At 37.9% G+C, this 25,345-nt stretch overlaps 1 protein-coding gene across 4 annotated transcripts in view; it reads left to right on the forward strand.

Annotated features, from left to right (window-relative positions):
* The first annotated feature begins 1,150 nt into the window (after nucleotides 1-1,150).
* Nucleotides 1,151-25,345, forward strand: part of THOC2 (THO complex 2) — a 45,767-nt gene continuing 21,572 nt past the window's right edge. For 2 of the 4 annotated variants that reach the window (XR_003572816.1, XR_003572817.1), the window contains exons 1-20: nucleotides 1,151-1,286; nucleotides 7,016-7,071; nucleotides 8,205-8,296; nucleotides 9,398-9,449; nucleotides 10,971-11,041; nucleotides 11,613-11,734; nucleotides 12,191-12,324; nucleotides 13,652-13,818; nucleotides 14,426-14,518; nucleotides 16,824-16,979; nucleotides 19,173-19,345; nucleotides 19,486-19,681; nucleotides 20,042-20,083; nucleotides 20,750-20,791; nucleotides 21,647-21,777; nucleotides 21,864-21,965; nucleotides 23,068-23,152; nucleotides 23,493-23,586; nucleotides 24,052-24,132; nucleotides 24,415-24,511. Coding sequence is in view for 2 of the 4 variants with exons in the window: in XM_027898207.1 (XP_027754008.1) it covers nucleotides 1,225-1,286; nucleotides 7,016-7,071; nucleotides 8,205-8,296; nucleotides 9,398-9,449; nucleotides 10,971-11,041; nucleotides 11,613-11,734; nucleotides 12,191-12,324; nucleotides 13,652-13,818; nucleotides 14,426-14,518; nucleotides 16,824-16,979; nucleotides 19,173-19,345; nucleotides 19,486-19,681; nucleotides 20,042-20,083; nucleotides 20,750-20,791; nucleotides 21,647-21,777; nucleotides 21,864-21,965; nucleotides 23,068-23,152; nucleotides 23,493-23,586; nucleotides 24,052-24,132; nucleotides 24,415-24,511 (2,048 nt within the window). In the remaining 2 variants the exon portion in view is untranslated. The remainder of the gene's footprint in view (nucleotides 1,287-7,015; nucleotides 7,072-8,204; nucleotides 8,297-9,397; nucleotides 9,450-10,970; nucleotides 11,042-11,612; nucleotides 11,735-12,190; nucleotides 12,325-13,651; nucleotides 13,819-14,425; nucleotides 14,519-16,823; nucleotides 16,980-19,172; nucleotides 19,346-19,485; nucleotides 19,682-20,041; nucleotides 20,084-20,749; nucleotides 20,792-21,646; nucleotides 21,778-21,863; nucleotides 21,966-23,067; nucleotides 23,153-23,492; nucleotides 23,587-24,051; nucleotides 24,133-24,414; nucleotides 24,512-25,345) is intronic. The other 2 variants (XM_027898207.1, XM_027898214.1) reach the window with 2 other exon arrangements.

Raw genomic sequence — 25,345 nt, forward strand, 5'->3', positions numbered from 1 at the left:
TCCTACAGACTTTCTCATCAGGGCTATTTTGTGAGTGCAAAACCACTTTTACACCAAGTGCTTGCAAACTGTTCATTTTGGTTAAATGTGGAGATCACAGTACAAAGCAGAGAAAAGACAGCAGTGCTGGCACTGCCACAGGCACAGTGAGGCCTCAGCTTTTGATTTAATTTAAAATTCGCCATTTTCTTCTGTTTCATTGTATTCACCTCATCTTTTATTTATTTTTATTTCTAATTCTCCATTTTCTGAAGTTTCAGTGTATTTGTGTAATGATTTACACTTCAGTAGAGGAGGAGTCATGTAGGAGACTGAGGAGGCAGTGAAAAAAAGATGTCCTGGTAGGCAAGAGGAGTGTCTGGCAAGATTAAAAACATGTGGAGCCTGACCACATGGAATGTTTTTAACTCTTATACCTTGATCAGCAACTGAAAACACAGAACAACCTGGGGAGATTTAACAGAGACCACAGAATCAACTGGGTTGGAAAAGACCTGTGAGATTTATATCCAGAGAGAGAGACCATTTAGATGCTACACAGCAATGTTTACAGAAACCCTTAACAGCTTTTTTTAACAGCATTTATTTAAACGATTCACCGTTTTAGCCATTTTTATTTTTTAAAGTAATAATAATAAAAACCTCCACGACTTGCTGTTTTAGACATTTTACTTTTTAAAAATAATAATAAAAACAAAATTTGCTGGTTTAGCCATTTTGATTAAAAAAAAAAATTAAGAAAACCCCCACAAATTGCCATTTTAGGCATTTTTGTTTCTAAATAATGATTCTAAAACATGATTCAGTGTTTTAGCAAGCCTAATTTTTAAAAAATAATAACAATACCCCTCCGATTCACCGCTTGGCCATTTTATTCTTTTTTTTAGAACTAAAGATTCACCGTTTTAGCTCTTGTTATTTTTTTTTTTTTTTTAAATAACCATAACCCCACCCCCCCCTGCGATTCACCATTTTATCCATTTTTACAGGCCCGATCCCCGGGCCTGCGCGCCCGCCCCGCCCCGCCCCTCCCCGCGCTCCCGTCACGCGCACGCGCGCGGCCCTTGGCCCCGCCCCGCGGCCCCGAGCGCAGCGCGCAGGCGCAGCCCCCGCCCCGCCGCCCTCCCGCCCGCCGCGCCCCGCGGCTCCCGCGGCCCGCCCGTCCCCCCTGACCCGGCGCCGCCGCCGCCGCTCCATCCGGGCCCTCGGCGCCTCGCGGGGAAGATGGCGGCCTTGCTCCCGGCGGAGTGGATAAAGAACTGGGAGAAAGGCGGCAAGAGCGAGTTGTGAGTGCCGGGGCCCGGCCGCGGGGCGGGATGGGGCACCGCGGCCTGCGGGAGCGGGGCGGGGGGCGGCGGGGGAAACGGCGGCCAGGCCTGCGTCCTTGCTGCCGGGCTGGGGGTCGAAGCCGCGGTCGGGCGGAGGGCCCGGGCCTCCGCCCCGGCCGGTGCTGCCGCCCGCCCCACGCTCTGCCCCCGCAGCCGGGCCCGGCGCCCCGAGCGCCCCCTTCCTTCCAGCCGCTGGGCCCGGCTCGCAGGGGGTCGGGCCTCTCTTCATCCGCCCCCCGCGCTAATGCGGACCCTGCCGCGTTCCCCTTCCGCTGGCCCCGCTGTGCTGGCCCTTCTGGTAGAGGCCTCGGCCCCCTTTTGCATATTTCTGTCGGTTCCGAAGGGACTGGCGCTGTGTTCTCTGACCCAGGCGAGGGGGGATCAACCAGTCGTGCCTGTTCTATCCCACAAAGTAACCTTTGTGCACCGAGGGGCCTGGGTGCAGCCTCCCAGACCAGTCCAGGTGTGCTGGGAGCTTTCCGTTCGGGACCTTCTGAGTGTCTGTTTTAAGCCATTTTGGCAAGTTAACTGACTGCCGTGTGCTGCGTTCCAGGACTGCATCTCTTCAGGGGTCATTTACCAGTTTGGCCATTTCACGTTGCTCTGTTAGCTTTAACAGCGGTGCTCTGTGTACTAACTATGCGTTTTTTAAATGCTCTTATTTCTTCCGTGCACTTGTGGGCTTTTTTTGTAACTGAAAAATCCTACAGTTGTAAATAACGGGTGTTTGGGGGATCGCTTTGAGAAACGCTTCTTGAGAGTCTCTCTTTTTCTTATTTTCTTTTGTTCGTGTTTCTTAAAAGAGAGTGCAGCTTTGGTAATGATCTTCCTTGTGCACAAAGAAAAAGGTAGTGGGTTAGAGAACAGAGAATGTAGAGGATCCCTGCACAAAACACGGTTCTTTGCAGGTCCTCCATTTTGTAGTGAAGGGGCCCCTCTTTATAGCCATGTAACTTTTGGTTTGAATTATGCTGGAGCCATTATCGTGTTAGTGTGCGAGTTAAACATGCTGGAAGGTTGTGTGGAGTTTGCACGAGGGCAGAAATGTCATAGCTGATCACATAAAGGCAACTGCTCTGTTCACGTGGAATTCTCAGCACTTTGAGCAAGTCACCTCAGCTTTTGACCATGATAAAACCTTTTAGGATTCTCCCCTCCCCTCAGAGCAATGCTTCTTAACCAGGATGGGAATAAAGTGCTGCAGGACCAAAAAACCAAAATGATGAGCTAAAATCCTATATTTGTGGCATTTGCCCTTCATTTGGAATACTGCTGAAATGCACTTCCAGCCATGACTTGAAGAGCAGTTTTCAGGAGAGGCCACATGTTTTAAAAGTAATGTGATTGTGTCTTGGATAACAGCTGTGAGGTTTTGCAGTGGTAGCTTTGTAAACATAAAGGAACGTGCATGAACTTACTTTCTAGAACCTAAAGTACATATCTGTAACCAATATGTGGAGAACTTTTTAGGAAGCCAACTTTATTGGGAGAGTCTTCAGTGTGTAAATCCATGTTTCTTTTTCCAAAATTTCCTATCTTCTGTTTTACTACAGAAAAACAAAACCAGGGTGCTGTCATTTCAAAATGAAATATTGAAATATGGAATATTTTTGAATATTAAAGGAAAAAGGGAATAAATGTAATGATACTTTATTTTATTGGATTACTTATCTAATATCAGTATGCCCAGGAACATAAATGAGGTCTAGGCCTAAGTCCAGTCATAGGCTTTGTGGTTCAAAATTAAGACAATGCATTATCATGATAAGTTAGAAAAGTGCAAAGGGGAAGATACTGCAAAAGGAGAAAACTGACATTGCTAGTAAATAGAGGATAGTGGGGTTTGGTGGGTTTTTCTTGTTAGTTTATGGAAGCCTGGTCTGATAAAGCCCACACATGAAGTCAGAGAGCATTCACTTCTGTATGGAGGGGTTTGGTTTGTTTTTGAAACAAAGTGGTGGGCTTATTCACAGGGAGACAAATACCAACTTCTTTGAAAAGTGAGGAAACCCCCCCCTCATAATTAGTAGAAAGAAAAGATTAGGTCTTATGGAAAAAATATTGACTTGCTGAAGCATGAAATGGCTTTCATGATCTGACTAGATCAGTTGAGATAGTATTTTGGCAGTTACTTGTTACCTAAATGAAAGCACAGTTTTATGTTCTGGAGGAATAAGAAATTGTATTGTGAGAAGCAAATGATTTGTTTTAATTTTGTATTTCATCTTGTACTGGGAGAAATAATGGATGCTTAAGATAATAGTTGTCTTTTTTTTTTAAATTTTCTCTTTGAGTGGTGTGGTGCCATGATTTAACAGTAGTATCCAAAAACCAGAAGGTGGTAAGGATTTTGTGTGTCTTAGAGTGTCATAATGTTAATTAGTAGGGCAACAGTGACAGTTTGCTCCCAGGAAATTGTTCAGAGACCTTATTCAAAACTGTATAAGCTTTGAATTTAATTACTCAAGATACTGATGTGTAATATCTAATTCAAATACATAAATGTATATTGTGGTAGTTTCAAGTGTTCTTAGCTCCCAAAACTAGACATTGGTCAGGATGTGGTCATGCTATCTGTCATTTTTTAATTTGTTCAGACCCTTCTCTATCTAAATACAATTTATTATGTTCATTTGTGACTACTGCCAGATATTGTGTGCAGATGGAGTTGGAATCTGAGGATGACTACTTATGCTGCTGCTCAGTCTGGACTCTTTGTAGACCTATTTGTGTACTGCCCATGTAGTGGGATTGTTTTGTCACATCTTCCCAACAAGGTGCTGGTCGGTGACTGAAGCCCATATGGACATTTACAGTACTCATGCAGTGGCAAGCACTGACTGATACCCTGTTTTGTGAGATATTCAACACATCAAGGAGCCTTTAGTGTGGATGGAGGACTTTAGTAAAGTACTTTCCTGGCCGTTTATAAAATATGTTAAGCCTCAAAATAAACTGAAAAAGCTTAACATTCTGTGAGTGTGAAATTTTGAGACCTGATCTGTCAGGCACTCCCAACATTAACACCGCTCTATGGCATTGCTCGTGCAAGTAAAGGGCTGAGAGTCAGGGAAACTGCTCAGTTGTGGATTTGCCATCCTGACTGTAAAATGCAGTTGATTGTACTTTATCTCAACTGGAGAACTACCCACATCAGTTAAATTATGCATATACTTAAATGTTAGCAGGCACATGCACTTTGATAATTACTGCTTTAATCCATGTGTGGGAGTGAAATGGAGGTTATAGGATGTGGTGTATGAGTTGGGAGGCCTTGGTTCAGTTACTGGCTCTGCCATACAAAGTTGTTTAATAGGTGCTCACGCTGCTTCAGAATTTCTTGTTTCACACAGTTTTATCTTCGTTTAAAGGGATGTATTTTAGTAGAGCAAGGAAGTTCTCCATCCTCAGCTTGCAGCAGTGAGCTACATCAGAGTAATAAAAGTTGCAAATGAACTCTTAACAAACTGTTACCAGCGTTGATATTTCTATTCAGTTGAGATAGATGAACTAATCTCACAGTTACTGGAAGGTAGGGCTTCTGCCCTGTCTTTGGTCACCTGGGTAACCTGTCTGACATGCTGGTGAGCTGCTTCAAGTTGGCTGAAGGCTTGGTTTCTGACCAGTTTTCTGCCAGGCTTGTCAGTGGCACTGATGTAGCTCACACGAGGTCTGGAACTGTGGGGCTGAGAAGGGAAGAAGAGTTGGTGAATGCGTCCATTTCTGCTCCAAGTCATTGAATCAGCTTGCCTGTACTGCCTGGCACTGCCTGCAGGAAAGGTCATCTTCCTTTGGAGAGAGAGTGCCTGTAGAAAAGACACACAAAAAGAAATTCTTTTACCAACTTTTCTTCCAGTTTAATAATTCAGCGGGTTCTAATTGCAAATATTAAGCAAGTTGTTTTGCAGACTGATCTTTAATATTGAGTTTCTTGTCACATTGATCAAGCTGGTTCATGTCTTAAAGTAATGGAAAGTTGATAGTACTGTTTGGTACTGCTGGAAAGGGAATGGGAAGAGACTAAAACTCTGTGTATTAAGATGCTTGTAAGTGAACTCATCAGTTCAAGCAGACAGGGTTGTTGCTCAGGTAACCTGGTTGATGACACCACCTTATGACATAGGGGTCAAAATGTGCATCTCAGATAATTTTTTTTGGAATCAAATGTTTCATTTTACTGTTACTTGTGTACAGAGTGTAGAAATGAGTGCTTCTAGGGTACTTTCTTTATGGAGGAGTAATTAAAGTTTGAGGCAATTGATTTATATTGAATTGATACACCCTTTGAGGACAGCTGGGGATAAAATCTATTATTTAAAAAACACGCACTTAATGCTCATGAAAAATAAAATACCTATTCCCCTATTTTGCTGTCTCTGTTCTGGTTGTTTCCAAATACATTGCATTCTCTTCAGTAGCATTTACAACATCTTAGCCATGCACTTGCTTTTTGCTCAGCTTCTCTATTTCTGCTGATTACATTGTGTGAAACTCCCCATTTTCCAGTTGTCTGTAAAGGGTGTGTATACCTTATATTTGCTAATTATAATCCTCTGATTGCTGGAACAACTGTTTAGTCCTGTTAGAGAGGCGGAGATCTACATAGGAGGCAAACAGAATGAGTAATGGATTGCCACAGAAGTATCTTTTACTGTTGATTTTTCATGATAAGCCTCTGTAATAATTGGACATACCTGCCTTGTTTGAGACAACTTAAAAATGTCTCCCACAGGAAACTGTAGTCTTGTCATCTTCTGTAGGAATGCAGCACAGCTCTGATACTGCCCTCAGTGGATGCACGGCAAAGATACTTGGAAAAATATGTGAACTTTTGGTTGAAAATGTGCAAATGTGACAAAGGTTCTTAAAATATTCATTGGTGTCTGTTATAATACAGGTAAATCACTACCCTTTTTTAAAAACTGTCACTTCTAAATGTGAAACTACTTTTGAAGCCTCATGTTGGGGTGACAGTAGTGGTAGAGAAGAAGGAAGATCCTCGTATCTTGGAAGCCTGACCATTTCTAAGCTGTCAGTGTAGTGGAGAAGCCTGCTCTTTAAGCATTTATTTTATAACACAGAGAGCCATTAATTTATTTCATGGAACAGTCTGTGGAGTACTTAGTGTACTTTTTGCATATGGCTGTTGGGTTGAGGGAGCCCCAGGAGAGACCATTGACAATGGAACGTGACAGGTCTCATCCTATACTGGATCCTCTTATATAAAATTCTGCCTTACTGCTGGTAGAACATCATGCACATAGTTTAATGTTGAAAGGTTTTTTTACAGGCCAGAGTTTGAAAACTATCATAGTCGTAGTAATTCTGTGAGAAGAATTTCTTCATTGGATAACAACAGTAGGTTATTGCTGCCACTTCCACGCTTCCATTCCATAATACTAAAATTGCCTCGTGTTCTCACCTTTCTGTGTGTAAGAGTATTAAATGTTAGGAAGAATATTTTTTTAAGTCTGTGATTCACATGTTTATGAGATCTCTTGGGAGTCTTGTTTCTTTGCTGTGTAAGTTCTCTGAATTAATGGAAAAATTAAATGTAGTCAACCATTTAAGCCACCCGAATCTAAAGCTGCTTTAGCCAGAGCAACAACAAAAACAAGAACCCCAAAACATTTCTGTGTATGCCAATATCTAACAAATTTTTCTTTTAATAATTTTTTTTATTTCAGTGTGCAGCTGTGTCGTGCTCTCAGCGAAAACAAAAACCATGATGTGGGTTTCAGAGGTAAGTTGTGTGGTTTGTTGATTGGTTTAAGTTGAATTAAACCAAAAAAAGCCTGGAAACAGTTGACAGTGGTACCTCTGCAGTATGTGCTTGGAATGTTCTTACATGGTGACCATTAGTGGGTGCTAAAGGCAAATACTATAAACACTAAAGCAGTACAAGCATCCACAACTGGCATTGTCTTCAGTGAGTGGTGGCAGCATCATCCACTATTGGATCTCTGCTGTAGAAAATGGGATTGCATTTTGCAAACTCAACATGCATCTAGATTTTATTCTAAAATTTAAATATATGAACACTAATGTGTGCAAGTGTGAAATTAGCCTGCCTGTTTAAAAAATAAAATTGAATTTAATTCAGCTACAGTGGTCTGCAGTCACCATGTTACTGAGTACTTGGTTTGAGGCATCTGCAACTTCTTTACTGAATATTGTTTATTGAGCAAACCACATGGTACAAGTGCAAGGTGAAAGCATGGGGGGTTATTTTTCATATAGTAAAAAGTGTCACAGCACTGTGGTGTGTTGTTTAGGAACCTTGCAGGTTTACCACAGCTGATTTTCCAACAGCTGTGTTTAACGTTGTGAGATTTTTCTCAAATGCAGTACCTCTCTTTAGTGCTTCAGCTTAATATAGCCTTTTGTAAGGTTTCATTCTTGAGTTATAGGAGACTTTCTTAAAAAAAATTTAAAAAATCCTTATTAAGCACTTTTTTGTCCAGTTAAATTTTACTTCAAGAAAAATGGTTTTTGAAAGCATATCTGTGATGAGACATGGTTAGGAAAATGTGCAAGAATTTTTTGTGGATGTAGAATCTGGTATTTGTATGAATAAGGTAAAAGTGTCTTTGTTAAACCAACTGCCAGTAGTTTTTCGTCCTGTATTACAGTTATTCCATAAACTCTCTAGATAAGTGGATCATCTCTTACTGTCTGCTTGTGTGAAGTTTTAGATATTGATGATCAATTTTAATCTATCAGCAGTAGCAAAGTAATCCCTCTCATTGGTAAGAGAAACATATCCTGTTTCCTTGCAGGGTGTCTGTATTCTACAGCATTACTGTAAATATTGCTTTAGCAGTGAGGTGAAGGATTACCTAATATGTTCCTTAATCATCTCTTTTCTTTCCACAGATATCCAGCAGGCTCTGTATGAGCTTGCATACCACGTTGTCAGAGGAAACTTAAAGCATGATCAAGCCTCTAATGTTCTTGGTGATGTCATAGTAAGTATATATTTGTAATCCTGGCATACTTACTAAATTTTTACTTTATTACAAAAGTCCAAATGAAATCCAAGCATGACAATATTCAGGAGATTTTTTTTCTGTGTCTGAAAAGTCATTCTTGTCAAGCTCTTTTTCTTCATTTGGGTGCACTTGATATATATGTAGTCTGGCAGGGTTTCATTTTCCCCCGTAGTTTTTGTGGTGAGGAATAGATGTGTTCATTTCAGCATAAATTAAAAATTAAGTAATTTTTTAAGGGCATATGAAGCCTGAAGTTTCTAATAAATGTCAAAAATGTCACTTGCTCATGCAGCACATCTGTAATGCCACCTACTGGTTTTTATAACAGTGTAACAACGTCTGCCATTTTACTGGTGGGATGTCCAGGTTCTGTGATGACCTTCAAAATAATGCATTATTAATAATGCATATTGTGTTGTTTGAAAAAAGGTTTTTCTTAGAATGCTTTGAATAAAAGGAGAAAGTAGGGAAAAGAGTATTTTCCTCTAAACCTTCAAAACAACCAAATACCACTGTTCCTTAAAAAAATAACCCAGAAAAAATACATGAAAAAAATCTTCTAGCAAGAATTTCTTATTCTTTGCAAGTTCTTGGTTTGCTGTATTGATGTGCATGGAACATTAAGGAAAAGTACGTTGCATTAATCTGGTTTAACCTTTCTGTGCTCTTTAAACTTGTGCATTGGGTCTGAGGGCAGTCAAGCCTGTAGGGCACCTGGCTTTTGGGATGGCATGTGACAGGCTGCTCCTCACACAGGGAGTTCCACTGGGATGGAGAAATAGAGGTACTGACCAGGGGTTTTTTCCCCTCTCGGTCACTTGATACACCTTTAAATTACATTAAAATGTTACGGTGTTTCATTATCTATCAATGATTAGTACAGCACTTATGTTAGATATTAGTCAATAATTAAGCATCTTCATTATTAACATGAATTATTAATAATATAAATAATGTGAATTAATAATTAATCCGAACTTACTTTATTATAAAGTGTTTTATATAGTGGAATAAGAATTTGGTAAGTGTGCATATTGGAATTCTGTTCTTATTAAGTGGGATCTTTTCCCTTCCTAGGAATTTCGAGAAGACATGCCTTCTATCCTAGCTGATGTATTCTGCATATTAGGTAAGTTGAGTTCCCTTCCAGTGTATCTGGATCTTAGTTGTTGATGTATTTTCATTCAGTTTCCAGCAGTTTGCCTATTAAAGGCAGTGGAAGTTGATGTGCCAAGAACAGTTGAAGGAGCTGGCTTGTAAGAATGTCAGTGTTAGCTAATGGAATCAGTGACTTACTGATGTTATCATTCTTAAATATTTTAAATAAAAGTTGACTTACTGGTAGGTAGATCCTCTCTTCTCAGAATGTGTTCTGTAAATATTTTTATCTATACAGTCAGTGTTAGTGAAATGGACCTTATGCAAAATGTCCTTAAATCTAAAGGCAAATGGCATCATTGGGCAAGTTACTGTCTGCCAGCTGAGCAGGCTTCAAAGATCTGTACATCTTATACTGTGATAACTACTGGATTTTTATGTTGTCATGTTGATCCAAAGCTGTTTCTCTCATGTTTTTAGCATTTTAATCCTGTACACATTTCTCCAGATTGTAGCTTTAACTGCTTGCAGTTTCTGTCTTGCTCCATGTCTGCTTTTCAACAAATTGAAAATGTTCAGAAAATTCTATTAATGGTCTGCATATCACAGATCCTGCTGTTCTCTGTCCTAAAGGAGTGAGGTGTCCTCTGTCCAATGGCTGCCTGTGAAAAGGCACCTAATTAAGCTTACATGTGCAACCTTGGTCTGAACATCTGAATGATGAATTGTGATTTTGTTTTTTTTGACAGTGCTTTGTTCTGTGTACTTGTACCATCTTCTTGTAATAATTACTTTTCTATCTGTCTGCCTTTTTTTTGTATTTCTTCTTTTTTTTCTCCTTCAAATTAGTGTGCAGCCTAATACCATCCCTTGATTAGTAGCAGAGAGTGGTAAGGTTAAGGAGCTAGATTTCAAATTCTGAGACAAAGGACATTGCTTGTTTCTTTAACACTTTTTCTCTTTAATCAGTATTTACAACTATCAGCAGTTTCCTGTGTATGAGAACTGGGATATATCCACTCATCCACATTCCCTGGACTAACATTTTCCAGCAGATTGTTCTTTGGCTGCGAGGCTGGGCTGTAGGATCTGTTGATTCCAGCCCCACTTCCACTACATCATCAGTTTTCAGTTCCTTTAGGGTCTTCTTTCTCACATCTGTGTTGTTCATGTCTTCTCTGTGGGTCTGATTTTTACGTAGTTATGTAGGACATCACATTGAGGTTGGGATCATGGAGTTCTGTTTTCGTGCTTATTGATTTTTAATGCTTGCCTAAATGTTATTGCAGCAAAAGAAGGGCAAGAAGAATTACTAAGGCATTCCTCTGGTTTCTGTTTTACCTTTCTATGAGACTTCTGGATGTTGAGAATTATCATCACAACATTAGGTGGACCTCATGAGGGATGAGTGGGTGGCAAGAAACTACCATGTTATCAATCAGCTGCTTTGCCTTGGTATCATCAGCATTTATCAGAATAGTTTTTGAAAGAAGGAACTCTTAAAATTTCACAAGTAACGATTTCTTTTTTTCCCCTCCATCTTCTTTTGTAGACATTGAAACAAGTTGTTTAGAGGAAAAAAATAAGAGGGATCATTTTACACAACTGGTATTGGCCTGTTTGGTAAGTTGCACCTAGGAGGTCTTTTGGCAAAATTGTGCAGCTCTCCTTTGAATTCTTTGAAAAGTTTTGAGAGAACTTTAATTTTTCTACCTGTCAGTTCAACAGAAATTTTGCTACTGAAGTGTGCTTGGAGTTGCACTTTTCCTTCATGCAACCTCCTTTGTCTTTAGAAGGAGCATTCCTAACCACAGGGAATGAGCTGGATTTGTAGGGAAGTTCAGCATATGAAAATAAGGCTTTTCTCCCAGAATATGAGAATAAGGCTTTGTAAATATGCAGCTCTTGGTAATAATATTCCCAGATGCTGTGCAATGTGTATTTGGTAACCAGCAATTAGACTCTAGGCGCTTGTTTCTTCAAGGTGCTCTTGTATATAAAATCTGCCACTGTAAAATTCCAATTTCGGTTAATAGTTTGTTTTGTTCACTTTTGTGTTTGAATCAGAATGCATTGATTATCATGAAATTGTTTTTCTTGTAGTCAGAATGCATATGTAGCCTAAAGTAATAATCCCATGGTTTCTAGGTCTTTGTAATTCACAAGTTTGGTGTTTGTTCTTGGTGTTTTTTAGTATCTTGTATCTGACACTGTCCTGAAGGAGCGTTTAGATCCAGAGACACTGGAGTCATTGGGACTCATCAAGCAGTCTCAACAGTTCAATCAAAAATCTGTTAAAATAAAGACAAAACTATTGTAAGTTTTGGGGCCAAGAGGTTGTTTGGGGAGGGGCAATGGTAACAGTGTTTGCTACCAGTGTGTAATGTTTCTTCAAAGGTACTCAGTTTTTCTTGGGAAATGTTTTGTTGCATTTTACCTTGTCATTGACAAAAGAACTAGAATAGATCCTTAAACACGGACTGCTAGAGAACAGTTCTCCAGTGTCATGTGTAAGAACAAGCTTTCCTGGTAATTTTAAGCATATTTTAAATGGTGTGCGTTTGAAATAAGAGCTGGATTTGTTTGGAGAGTGCTTGCTGCCTTACAGGAATCCATATACTGCATTCACTGCTTTCTGCAATAGCTCAAGCAAATTACAAGTTCTTAAAAATGTGTTCAAAATTAGCATTTTGTATAACAAGTTGCTGGGGGCATAAATGGCTTCACTGGATACGTGTTACACAGTAGTATTTAATTTCTGTTTATTTGCAGTTATAAGCAACAGAAGTTTAATTTACTAAGAGAGGAGAATGAAGGTTATGCAAAGCTCATTGCAGAACTGGGTCAAGACTTATCTGGAAATATCACTAGTGATTTAATCCTTGAAAATATCAAATCTTTAATAGGTAAGGAATTATTGAAAGAATATGGGCTTTGGTTTTCCTTTATGATCTTATGACTACAGAAAGTAGATCACCTTGGATAGAAAGACAATGTTTAGCAGTTCCTGTTTCTGTGGAAAATTTAATTTTGGGAATGTTGTGTATGTAAATTTACTGTAGATACTGAATTTATGGTACAACCTCAAATATGCTGTGATTTCAATTCATTTCAGCAGTATCTTCTCATGGTGTGCTTCTCATCTCAGCAGGCAGATTGGAGTGTAACAAAGTAATGCTTTTTGCTATTTAAGGTGCTCAGTTCAGTGCATGAATATTCTTTTATTCTTGGAGAAGCTGAACGAGCGATTCCTTATGAAGAGAAATAAGAAGTAGTAAATATTCTTCCTTTATCTGGTTCTTTTAGTGATTTGTCCATGTTTCCAAGTTGGATCTCGATGAGAATGTCACATCAAAGTGCAAAATAAGTTAAAAACAGGAAATACCTGTAGTTACCCATGTTTTACAGTTTTAGAATAAAGACTTCTATACAATACATTGATGTTTACACCAGTGCCTGTTTCATATGTTGCCACTGCAGTAATGGGCAAAAGGTTATGCTGCTATGTTATAACAAAAAATCATTTCATTTATCGCAGTATTTTGCCTGAGTATCAAATCCCTGTAACAATAATACTTGTTTAGGAAGAGATCTGGAGAGAAGGATGGGTTTGCTAGTTATTACAGCAAAAAATACACTCGGAGGAATTTTGTAACAAGACATTTCTCTGTCTTCTGGAATTTTAGGAATTGCAAATAGACTTCATACAAAGTGTCAGTTCTTTGAAAGTACTGACTTGCAGTAGGTTCTCATGAAATGGAAATGTCTTTGGGGGAGGAAAGACTGATGCAGTTCTGTATCTGCACAGTGGATGTGTCTGGATAAAATAAATAAGTGTAAAATAATTACTACCTGGCTGATGGGTGTGACTGAATGGATATATGTGTCAGCACAAGGGAGAAGCAGCAGCCCATGCCTTTTGCTGGCACTGTGGTGTTAGTGAGGCTGGGGTTTTACTTATTAAATGTTCCTCTTAGGGTGTTAATTCGTTCTTTTTCTATAATCTGAATTGAAAGTCCTGTTTAGTATTTTTGCCTGGTTCAATATCCAGCAAGACAAAATGATAAGTGCTGTATTTATGGATGATCCAGATTATTTTGCTGCAGATAAGTCCAGGCTCAATTTTAACTGAAAAAAAATTAATTTTAAAAATTAATGCAATTGTATTTTAGAAACAGATTTAAGATGAAAATTAACAATGTTAAACTTCTCTACTCTGTTCTTCTCCACTAGGATGTTTCAACCTTGATCCTAACAGAGTTTTGGATATTATCCTTGAAGTCTATGAGTGCAGGCCTGAGTATGATGACTTCTTTGTACCACTGATAGAGTCTTACATGTACATGTGTGAACCTCAAACTCTCTGCCATATCCTTGGGTTCAAATTCAAATTTTATCAGGTAATATATTTCTTTTCTTAATTGTTGGATTGGATGGCTGGTTATACACAATGTTGAATTGCACTCAGTGATAGGAGATTTTCTGCAGATTTTTAATGAGTAAAATTCCAATATTAAAAGCAATAATTTCATCATTTAAGTGGAAGTCTCTTATGGGAGAATGCTTGGGGTTCCCTAAAAGAACTGAAAACAGTCCTGATATCTTCCACTTGAACTTGTGTAATTATGTAAGGACTGGCATGAACAAAGAGATTGTACTTTATAAACAACAGACTTGATCCTGAGAGGGAAGAGCATGTTTACAGGGGAGTCATAGTTGATACTTGATAAAATATTGAAGGTTTTTATTTAAATGTATAATTATCAATTGCATGCAAGCACCACCATAAGTTGTGATGAAAGTTGAATGGTTTTGTTTCTGAAAATACTGATTGTGTATCGCAGTAAGTCCAGTGGGTTTGGAGAAACAGCAGTTAAATAACATGATAACAAGAAGAACTGTGAGTTAATGTTTCATCTGAAGTTTGAGTGGTTTCTTTTCTGTTTCATAACCTTTTACAGTGGTCTGATTGCCTTTTTCTTGAATTTGCAATGTTGCCCTTTTTAGGATCCGAGTGGTGAGACACCTTCCTCCTTATACAGAGTTGCTGCTGTCCTTTTGCAACACAATCTCATCGATTTGGAAGATCTTTATGTTCATGTAAGTACTACCCTTGTCAAATGCCATTAGGACATTTAAAAAAAAAATCAGATTCCTTACCCTATATCTGAATCTTCAGATTCATGGCATACTGTTTAATGCCTATATGTGTGCATTATTGAACATCTTTTAAAATTTTCAGTGCTTTCTAAAAAGCACACACTGAAACACAAATGGTGACAAACTTTATTTGAATTATCTACGTAACATTCTCCAGATTGTTTACCTCCTGGCTGAATAGGAGGTCAGTAACCCAGTAACTTTCCCGAAGTAACCTTTTGAAGAGTTAGACCCTTTGAATTTTACTTTACAAGATCAGTTTTTGAAAAAAAAACGGTAGGACAGCTGGCTCCTAACATTCTTTGTTTAGTTTAGTAGTAGGATTAGATTTTTTAAGCTCCTGCATGTTTCTGAATAGGTCTCTCATTCTCCACAACAATCTTGACCATTTGCTAGGTTGAAAGAGAAATGGAGTCATGTTCAGATTTAATCAGAGACTTCTCTGCAGTCTGACAGTCAGACATCAATCACCCACCATCCCAATTTGACAAATGGCAGACAGAATGTTACAGTTAGCAGATGAATTTTACATTATACAAGAATTTTTAATTCCAGAATATCCTTAGATATTTCAAGATGAGGTATTTTAAGACTCAGCTCTTGCACTGAAATCAAGGGAATGAGCTCTAGTTACAGCTGTGGAAGTTTTGGAAGGTAGTCCTGCCATCAATTTGTGTGGCAGTTCGTACCATTAGTCACAATCTGACTTGTCAATAACTGTTGAGTATTTTGGCTAAAAATGTGTTGGGTGGAGGAGGAGTGCATGTCTCAGATAATTGGTGTGGAGGGAGGAATGTGTGATGATAGTGCTTGTTTGTTCAGGAATGTTTGTAAGCCTACAGAACATGCTCAGACTTGGGGTTAGAGTGGCCTGTGCAATCTCAACTTAGACTGTGCAGGTGAGGACCTGTCCTGTGACATCACTCTTCACCTGAGTGATGGTGATTCTTAGTCTTGTTCCAGAATCTTTCTGCCAAGTCTCTGTGTCGGTTTGGGATGGCATATTTTTTTATCTCTTTCCAGTTCAAGCTTCGTTTAACTTACAGTTTCTAGAAAATAATTAGCATGTAGGTGTTGAGTCTGAGGCAGTGCATGTTGTGAGCAAGAGCACTGTAGGATTATTGTTATACCCAAAATGTTCTCCCCACCTCTGCCCTCCCTCCAAAGCCTGTAAGAGCTGTTCTCTGTTGGTGTGTATATAAACACAGCCCTTGAGAATGTGTATTGCATCCTGAAGACACAATTTACCCACTGAAAGTCTGCACTAGGTGTTTGTTGGTTCCCTGTGTTTTCAAATGAGAAAGTGCAGCTCTTTAAACCCTTTACCTTTCCAAGTGGTATTTTTTTCTTCCCCAGTTTTCTGTGAAGTGTAGGAATCCTACTATCTTTTCTTTTTGTCTCATCAGTTTGGGGAAAGAAAAACTAGTAAAAAAATCCCTTGTTAAAAACATTTAAAGAAAAGATCATTGTGTCAAAGAGGTCATGACTCTGCAGTAAGTTTTGATTACTTGTTTGCAGTTAAGACTGAGTTTGGTTTTAAAAACTAAATTAAGGTTTGGCTTTGTCAGAAAAAGAGCTTTTCTTTTGTCTTACACTTTGACCTTTTAATTTTTGAGCGTAGGGTTATGTTCCTCACCCTGATAATTCTCAAGTACAAGATTATGCTGAGGTCTTATCATACTAGGTACTTTTTAATCTAAGATGGCTTTTAAAGAGCAGCTGTTACATGTGTTTAACCCACATTGCTGATAAATAGAAAATTTAGTAAGCTTTAAATGGTATTGCTTTAAAGGGGCAGTCAAAATGTGTGGCTAAGTAGGTTATCTGGTTTTCCTTGGTGATTAAATTATGTTTTTTTCTTTGGATGAGCAAGTGAAAATCCATGCCTTTGAATATTCACTTGGTTTAAAGGCACTGAGTTGTGTCAGTGTTATCGTGGAATCTGTGTGTGAATTTGTCACCTCACAGCTACAGCTGAATGGTGAACTGGGGAGGGGAACACGAGCTTGCACAACTGATGGTTGTGAAGAAATAGAGCAGTGTCATTTCTCATGAGTCCTCGATTTTAGAACAGTCTCTTACTGGTGTCATTCCCTGGGATGATGGCATCAAGGAAAAGAAACGGACTCCCTGAAAGGCAACCTGATTAGTAACAAGGAAGGACAAACTTCTACTCTGAGCTCAAGTGATTCAGAGCAGCACTAGGTCAGTTCAGTTTTCAGATATATTTGTTTTATTTTTTCAGCTTCTTCCAGGGGATAATGCCATCATGGAGGAGCACAAGCGAGAGATAGTGGAAGCCAAACAGATTGTCAGAAAACTTACAATGGTTGTCTTGTCATCTGAAAAGACTGAGGAAAAGGAGAAAGAAAAGGAAAAAGAGGAGGAGAAAACCGAAAAGGTGTGTATCTGAGTAACTTTCTTTTCAATAAAATGATTTTAAATTACATCAAACTAAACAAAATAATTGTTCTGAAAACAGTTTTGTTTTTATTTGAAATACAGTTATGTACTTCTTGGATGGCTTCTCTATCCTCTGACTGTATTTCCATTATATGGAAGTGAAAAATGCATGGTTTGGTGTTTGGTCTGGGTTTCTCTGTTTAATATTCTTGATTCAGTGACTAATTTTTCTTCCTCCCTTTTTATTGTATCAGTATGTCCCAACATTCATACACCTCACAGTCTTTAATAACTGTGTTTCTAGGACCTGTGGAAGTATAACCCTAGTTGATTTTACAAAAGGAAGGACTTCAGTGAGAATTTATTCCCTATTTCTCTCAATGAAGAATTGGGATATAAAGAATTACCAGACTTAGGAATGTTGGTATAATTATCCTGCATTGTAGAAAAAGGTTGTGATTGAGCACTTTTAATTGTAACTGTTCATTGTACTTTCCTTTAAACCTGTATCTCCACATGCATAAATTTGTATTATACTCTTTATTTAAGTTCCTACTGTGTCATATTCATGTTACCCTAAGTCTAATTTGTTTCAGTGTGTCCAAGCCTTACTTTAGAAACAAAATTATTTAATCTCTTAGCAACCTTTCTGTTGTCCAGCTCATTTGAGTGCCTAAGTAGTTCTCAAACGTCTTACCTTAACAAAAAAAAAAATTAGAGAAAAGCTTGATATTTGCTTTTTGTAAGTGGCATACTGGAGTGGGGGGAGGGCTCCATCAGTCTTAAAAGTTTCTTTTTTGATTTTCTGTATCCTCCTTGATTCTATTAATCTCTGACCTTTCTTCTTCCTTCCCTTCTTCTTGCGTAGCTTGAAAAATCTAATTCCCTTTTCTCTCCTCAGGCAGCTGATACACTTTTCTCTCTCTGGCTCTCAGCTGCAGCCACAGCAGCTGCTTACACTGATTCCTTTCACTGGCTTTAGGTTTCTCCCTTACTCCGCATTGCTTTGGTCCACCTTCCCTGCAGTCAGATGGGGCTGCCTGGAATTTCACCATCATCTGATGGAAAAACAAACTCTTGATGGGACATGGGGAGTGAATGGATTGCAAGTAATGTCAGAAGAATTAAGACAGTTTTTATGGCTAAGCTTTAGAATTAAGAACCAGGGAATTTTAAGCTGCAGCAGAAACTGCAGCATTTTTCTGAAGGATTAAAATGACAAATAACAAAGTCTGAGCCTGTGTGATGGGAAAATTAAGAGCTGTACTTAACAAAAAACAATTTCTGTGACTGTAGACACTGTTATGCAATACATGCTGTTTCTTGAAAAGCTTGTTCTGTGTTAAAGGTATTTTTATTTGTGCTTAGCTGGGCACTTCATAGCAATTAGTGGAGTAACTACATGTGAAAGCTGTTGACGGTCTAAATTTAAGTACTTCTTATCCAGGATGTTATTTTAATATACAATTTTTGAGACAGTACCATGGAATAAATGCCTGGGTAAGGAAAGCAGTGTTTAACAATTACTGACGTGACTTTTCTTTTAAATCCACAAAGTGCTTATTTTTGTGTGGTTAAAATTCATTTTTGTCTCATAGCTCTAATATGAATTGTTTAGTATTGATAAATACATTATCTGCTTTGGCCTTTTAAGATGCATTTGACTCTGTAATAGGGAGAGACTTGCATTTAAGTCCAGAATCTCCTGGAATAGTTAGTAATGTGAAACTTTTGGTACAGGCACACTTAAGAGACAGGAAGAGGGTTTGGGATTGGTTTGGTGCTTTTTTTTATTTTTTTCTATCTTAATCTGCTTTTGCAAGAGAAATTTGTGCTTTTAAATCCAGAGAAACACACAACATAAAAGATTCTTAAACGCTTGCATTGTTCTTAAAATGTCTGGTAAAGACATAAGCTGCAGTAGATTGTGACAGTTTGAAAAGTACATGATCAGATATTTGTCAGGCAACTTCATAAATTCCTGGTTTAAATTTTATTTTTAACTAACTTTTTCTTTGATCCAGGTCTTAGATTCTGTGTGGACCGCTTTATTATTTCTTTTGAAGTTTGCGTATTGTCTAAATGTCTAGCTGAATTTTTTTCTTTTTCTTCTCTAGCTCTGGATTGCAGCTGCTTAAGAACAAGTATTAAAAAGACTTCATGAATAGACTTTTCCTTTATTATCTTGCAGCCTCCTGATAATCAGAAGCTTGGCTTATTGGAAGCCTTATTGAAAATTGGTGATTGGCACCATGCACAAAGTATTATGGATCAGATGCCTCCCTTTTACGCTACTTCGCACAAGCCGATCGCGGTCGCCCTTTGCCAGCTCGTCCACGTGACAATTGAGCCTCTGTACCGCAGGTAAAGGGAAGATCAGTTTTCTGTTATAGGGGAAAACCATTTCTTTCCAAGCTTGAGTTCACCAATAAGCCTAATTATTGAGGCATTTCTAAAATTTTCACTTCTGTTTCATATTAAATACTGCACGTCTTATTTTTCAGAGTTGGTGTTCCTAAAGGAGCGAAAGGGTCACCGATTGCTTCTTTGCCAAACAAGAGAGCACCAAAACAAGCAGAGAGCTTTGAGGAGTTAAGGAAGGAAGTGTTCAACATGCTCTGTTACCTTGGTCCTCATCTGTCCCACGATCCCATTTTGTTTGCGAAAGTCGTGCGCCTTGGAAAAGCGTTTATGAAAGAGGTTGGTATGACACAACAACTGGTCAAAACTGGAAAAATACCAATTATTCTGATGTCAAAAAATGCTCATGTCTAATAACTGTGTAGGTATTCGAATCATAAAACATAAATTTCTTTGACTTAAGACAAATTTGGAGAATTTTACACATTTTTGATCATTTTTACGATCAATAAACATTTTTATGAACAACTTAAGGCACTTTCAGTTTATGAGAAATCCCTTGTTGCTGTGGATATGTGCAGTGGAACTGAGATTACTTGGCTGTAGGAATCTCTTGTGCAGGTTTACTGTGAATCTATTTATATAGTAGTTTAATGTGTTTCTGACAAGAATGAGCAACATTTTAGCTATTTGCTCTAGGTTGGAACTGTGAAGAAATTCGTCAGTGACAGAGTGGTTAAGGTAACATAGGGAAAGTTATTTTTAATGCACTGTTTCCATCAGCATGTTCTAGTTGTGAAACTACATTTAACACACAGTAGAAGTAACTGGAGGTAATTTGACTGTAAGTTAACCCATCCAGTAGTTTAAAAGGTAGACTACTAACATTGCACTGCAGCTTTCATGCTTAAGTGTACCTTTAAAATAATCGTGCACTTACTGGTGTGATAGCTTAATATGCTTTTCATGGTGAGTGGAGCAAGAGGAGTGGAAAAGTAATTTAATAATGGAGACTAAAAGCTTAAGAGAGTGTTACTGTGAGAGAAAGCTGGGGAAATAGTCCATGGCTGTTGATAATTGCATTCGAAGTCCTGAGGTATTTTAGGTAGAAGGTGAATGCTTAGGGCATTTTTTTTCCTCTCTCCAGTAAGAAGATTCAGTATTTCATATATATAATAGCAAATTTCTGTGTAGTTTTAGTTATTTTCTCTTTTTGGACAAAACTGTGCAAAGGCTATGCATTTGAATTTCTGTTAAAAAATATTTTAATGCTGGCAGATCTGGCAAATTGAACAGTTAATATATGTGTGGCCCTGCAGGTTTGTGCTTTTGCTGAAGTAGCCCTTGTTCTGAAACTGCAACTGTTGTGTTAACTGTGCTACAATAACGTGTGTGTCTGTGTTATAGTTTCAGTCTGATGGAAGCAAACAAGAAGATAAAGAGAAAATGGTGAGTTTATTTTGAAGGAAGGTGTTTTTATGGAAGATTGTAGTTGTGACCAAATGTTTAACAACTGTTAAGACACCTCTGTAGAACTCTGTAAAATTCTGTAGAGTTTTATACTATAATAAAGGTATAGACTTGTCTTTTTTTCTTATAGGTAAATACAATCCAGTCTCAAGGGTTTCTTTGTATTCCTGTCCTTTTTTCTTTTTTTAGTTTTTCTTTCTCCCTGCATTCCTCAGACCTAATCTTATTCTCTTTAGTCCAGTGCATCTTACTTCCTTTTTTCTCAGAATCAACTGGAGAACCTCCAGCTATTTATTCTGTAAATACACTTTTCATGGTATCTAAAAGAATTTACTGGGGAAAGCATAGAGAAAAAGAGAAATTGGAAGTAGTGGAGGTGTTTATTAGTACAGTGGTTATTTTTTAAATTGGTTAATTTATTTACTTCTAAATTGTCTAAGTTATTGAATTATCAAGATTGTTCACAAGTCTCCAGCTGAAATCTAGCTTAAAAAACAAGTTGTTGTTTTTCCTTAAATCACCAAGTGAATTTTAAGTATGAAGTCTGTGCACTTTTCATTATTACTTGTTCCTCCTCTTTCTCGCTTAACATGATTTTCTGACTTCCTGAATAATTGCAGAGAAAATTAGTCTCTTCAGGTTTTTTTGTTTTTTTGGATTTTTTTAATTGCTGCTACAGTGATTCTAAAATAGCTTAATGGCAAAGAGAAATGTTTAGGAAGGGGTAAGGATGGGATACTAAAAATACAGAAATTGGTACCGTGTCTGCACTGCATGCATAGCATTCCTCCTGAGGCCCTTCCTTGGGAGTTACTGGAGTTTTGTTCCTCTCAGGAGACGCTGTTCAGCTGTTTGTTGAGCATCACCGATCAAGTCTTGCTTCCATCCCTTTCCCTGATGGACTGCAATGCCTGCATGTCTGAGGAATTATGGGGGATGTTCAAAACTTTCCCATACCAGTACAGGTGGGTAGAATAATTAATTTCCACTCTTTGCAATGATCCTTTGAATTGTCAGTACTGAAGTTAATTTTCCATTATAACGTCCCAAGGTACCGCCTGTACGGGCAGTGGAAGAACGAAACGTACAACAGTCACCCACTTCTGGTGAAAGTTAAAGCTCAGACCATTGACCGAGCCAAGTATATCATGAAGTAAGTAATCTGTTCCCATAAATAATTAGGAGCTGTGATACAATGTACTGCATGTCACCAACTGAAGGAAAAAAACCCAGATTTGGTAAATATATGCCCTTTCTGATGACTCTGTAATTTCACTGATAGTCCTTGTTTGTGAAGTATTTAATGTTACTGTGGTTAAAAAATGTCAACTAAGCAAGAATACAGACAAATTTGTCACCAACAAGGGTATTTAATCTGTGAGAAATGTCCCATTAAGTGATTTAAAACCTTTTCCATGGGTATACTATGGTTTCCTAAGTTACTTCACTTATGGAAATATAAGACTGCAACATATTTTCTCTGAGTATGGAGACCCTTTCATTCAAAGAGTCTCTAAAATCTTGTCACAGTTTCTGTAGGTTTGAATGGAGGGCAGTAAGTTGAACAAAATGATTCGTTCTCATGTGGGTTCACAGCAGTTTCAGGTTTACCTCACAGTTAATGTCTCTGACATTGTCAGGGATTTGGATTCTCCATTTGTTGTTGCCAAAAGCAGATGGTGTGGGATTATAACATGGATAACAGAACCTTTCTGTGTGTAACTGGGTTGGACTTGGAGCTGTGAAAGCCAGAAACACTGATTCTGATTCCTTTCTAACTTGCTGCAAAGGCCATAAAACTTTCCCTCCCTTCCCTTGTAGGGTGGATTTCCACTGTGCAAGTGTAATACAAAGAAATTCATATTGTTTTTCAGTGAACAGAATGCAACAAATATAAAACAATCTGTGGCTAAAATAAATTTTCAGGAGGGATCAGCAGCATCACATGGTAGTTTTATATGTGGTGCAGGTTTCACTGGTGACTTCTGAAAGCCAAGTGCTCCAACGTGAAATGAGAATATGGCCCATAGTAGTACAGGGACAACTGGTTTGGTTGTACCATCTGTGTCTTGTGGGATCATCAGTTTCTGATTCTCAGAGGAGTAGTATTTATGTGCTTAGATTTTTTGAAAACACACCTGCTAGTGAGAATTAAATCTCTGAGACTAATAAAGATGTTTCATGATTGGAACTAACCTGTTGCTTTAATATTCTTTCAGCTTGTCTGTTGCAATAAAATGTGTTCTCTTTTACAGGCGTTTAACTAAGGAAAATGTGAAACCCTCTGGGAGACAAATTGGGAAGCTCAGCCACAGCAATCCTACAATTTTATTTGATTATGTATGTAGCTACATGTATTTAAATCCTATTTTATTCTGACAACAGATATTGAAGTGCAGGAAGGGACCTGCAGTTCTGATTTCATTATTTTTTACTTCTGATGCAAATTTTAACATGTGGTCATTTTTTAGTAGTGCACAGGTCTGAGATATATTTCACTGGTATCTTTTAAGATACCAGAAATTAATAAGATGATCTGTTGCTTTAACAGTGGTTTAGAATCTTCTGAAAAAATGAATTTCAAAGCATGTTTTTTGTAGGTTTTAAAGACAAATGGTTTTATTTTGTGAAAGATACAGAATACTGTCCGTGTTCAGCTCCATGTCTTTTGTAATTTCAGATCTTATCACAAATACAAAAATATGATAACTTAATAACTCCGGTCGTTGATTCATTGAAATACCTCACTTCCCTCAACTACGATGTCTTGGCATGTATCCTTTAATGTAAACCAATCCATTAGTTGTTGATGAAGCTGCAGCTGTAGGCAGATTTAATCTGTTGTCTGTAAGTAAATACCTTCTGTTGCTTTCTATTCTTGCTGCTTTTTGCTGGAAATTTTAGTGAGGTTTGCAAATACCTTTGTACTTCTAGTGGATTATGGAACCCTCTCTATTAATTCTTTCATCTGTGAAAATTGTTCTTTATTTTTAAGGGGTTTTAATTACTTTCACTCTGTTCTTGAAGGCAAAACAATCTTATAAATAGTAAGGTAAATACTGTTTTGAAGTTATTGTACCTTTCATGGGTTCATATTTTTATACCATAACTGTGTTAGTGGATTTTCTGTACTTGCCTATCATGTTCATATATTACAAACTGTGAAGCCAGAAAAAGAGGTCTGTGTATCTTCTGTTTTTACATGTTGAGGAAAAATATTGTCTTTAACTCCACTAAAGATTGTATCATTGAAGCACTGGCGAACCCTGAGAAGGAGAGGATGAAGCATGATGACACTACAATCTCGAGCTGGCTGCAGAGTTAGTATTCTTGGTTTATTTGTTGCATTAGTGTTTCAAATACTTCACCCTCCCTGTGATCTACTATACCATTGATCACTGTGATCAATATTTCACTTGCACTTTACTGGCTACTCTTTTAAACAAAATGGAGAGCTGGCAAGTTTAATCAATAGGAAAATAGTGTTTCCTTTGTAATGCAAAAATGCATTTATTGCTAACATCCCATATGCACTTTGTTAATGTTTATTTAATGCTTAGTATCCCATGAGGTGCAGTCACAGCTGTTTCTCTCTGGTTTAGGTCTGGCAAGCTTTTGTGGTGCAGTTTTCCGAAAATACCCAATTGAACTTGCTGGTCTACTGCAGTATGTAGCCAACCAACTGAAAGCTGGGAAAAGGCAAGTCTTGCATAATTGATCTTTATGAACTCCATTTTTATAATGTATTATTTGTGTGTTTACTGCTATGTGGGCACTCGATGTAGTAGTTGCTTTAGTAGTGGTAAAACTCCACCTACAGTCACTGGAAAGGTTAAAAAATTTAAATAGCAGAAAGAATAATATCTCTTTAGTACATTTTTCCTCTAATTATATAACTGTGACATTCTTGAAGTACTGACTTTTCATCTGTAACTTATTTTAATAGTTTTTTTTAACAGCTAACCAAATGGGGAGAAAACCTGCCAGTCTGTTTTATCATAGAAGCTATTGTTTGTTATTTCAAAAACAAGTATCCAATATAAAGGAAGGTGAACGTTACAGTTTTAATTTTTCCTTTCTCATAATGTCTTCCCTGTAGGGACAGCTCTTAACATCTTATTTAAATACTTTAAGCAATGTATTTAATGGCAGTTGACTTGCTTCTTCATATGCCAGTGTAAATCATAACTCAAAAAATACTTATAAACAAGGTTTGCAATGCAGATTTCCTTTTGTCTTTCCATTGTCATCACTTAGTATTATTGTTTTCATTTACTTATTTAATTTTATCACATAGGTGATTATCAACTTTTTTTCTAGTAGGAATCCCCATATGGTTATGGAAAGGTAACTTACCAGTGCTGATCACATGGCATGTTATTTTAGGGTTTTTATGTTGAGAAATCTAGTTTTTTCCCCTTCCCTGCAATGTAGACACTCAGTCTCATGTGCTCCCCTGTCCCTAATTTGTTTTGTTCTGATGATGGTACAATCACATTGAGCTACAGAGGAAGGGTAAGTGATGTTTATTGT

This window comes from Empidonax traillii, unplaced genomic scaffold (assembly GCF_003031625.1).
Source record: "Empidonax traillii isolate 1590-97213 ecotype Southwest subspecies unplaced genomic scaffold, ASM303162v1 scaffold20:size5563877, whole genome shotgun sequence".
Classification (NCBI taxonomy): domain Eukaryota; kingdom Metazoa; phylum Chordata; class Aves; order Passeriformes; family Tyrannidae; genus Empidonax; species Empidonax traillii.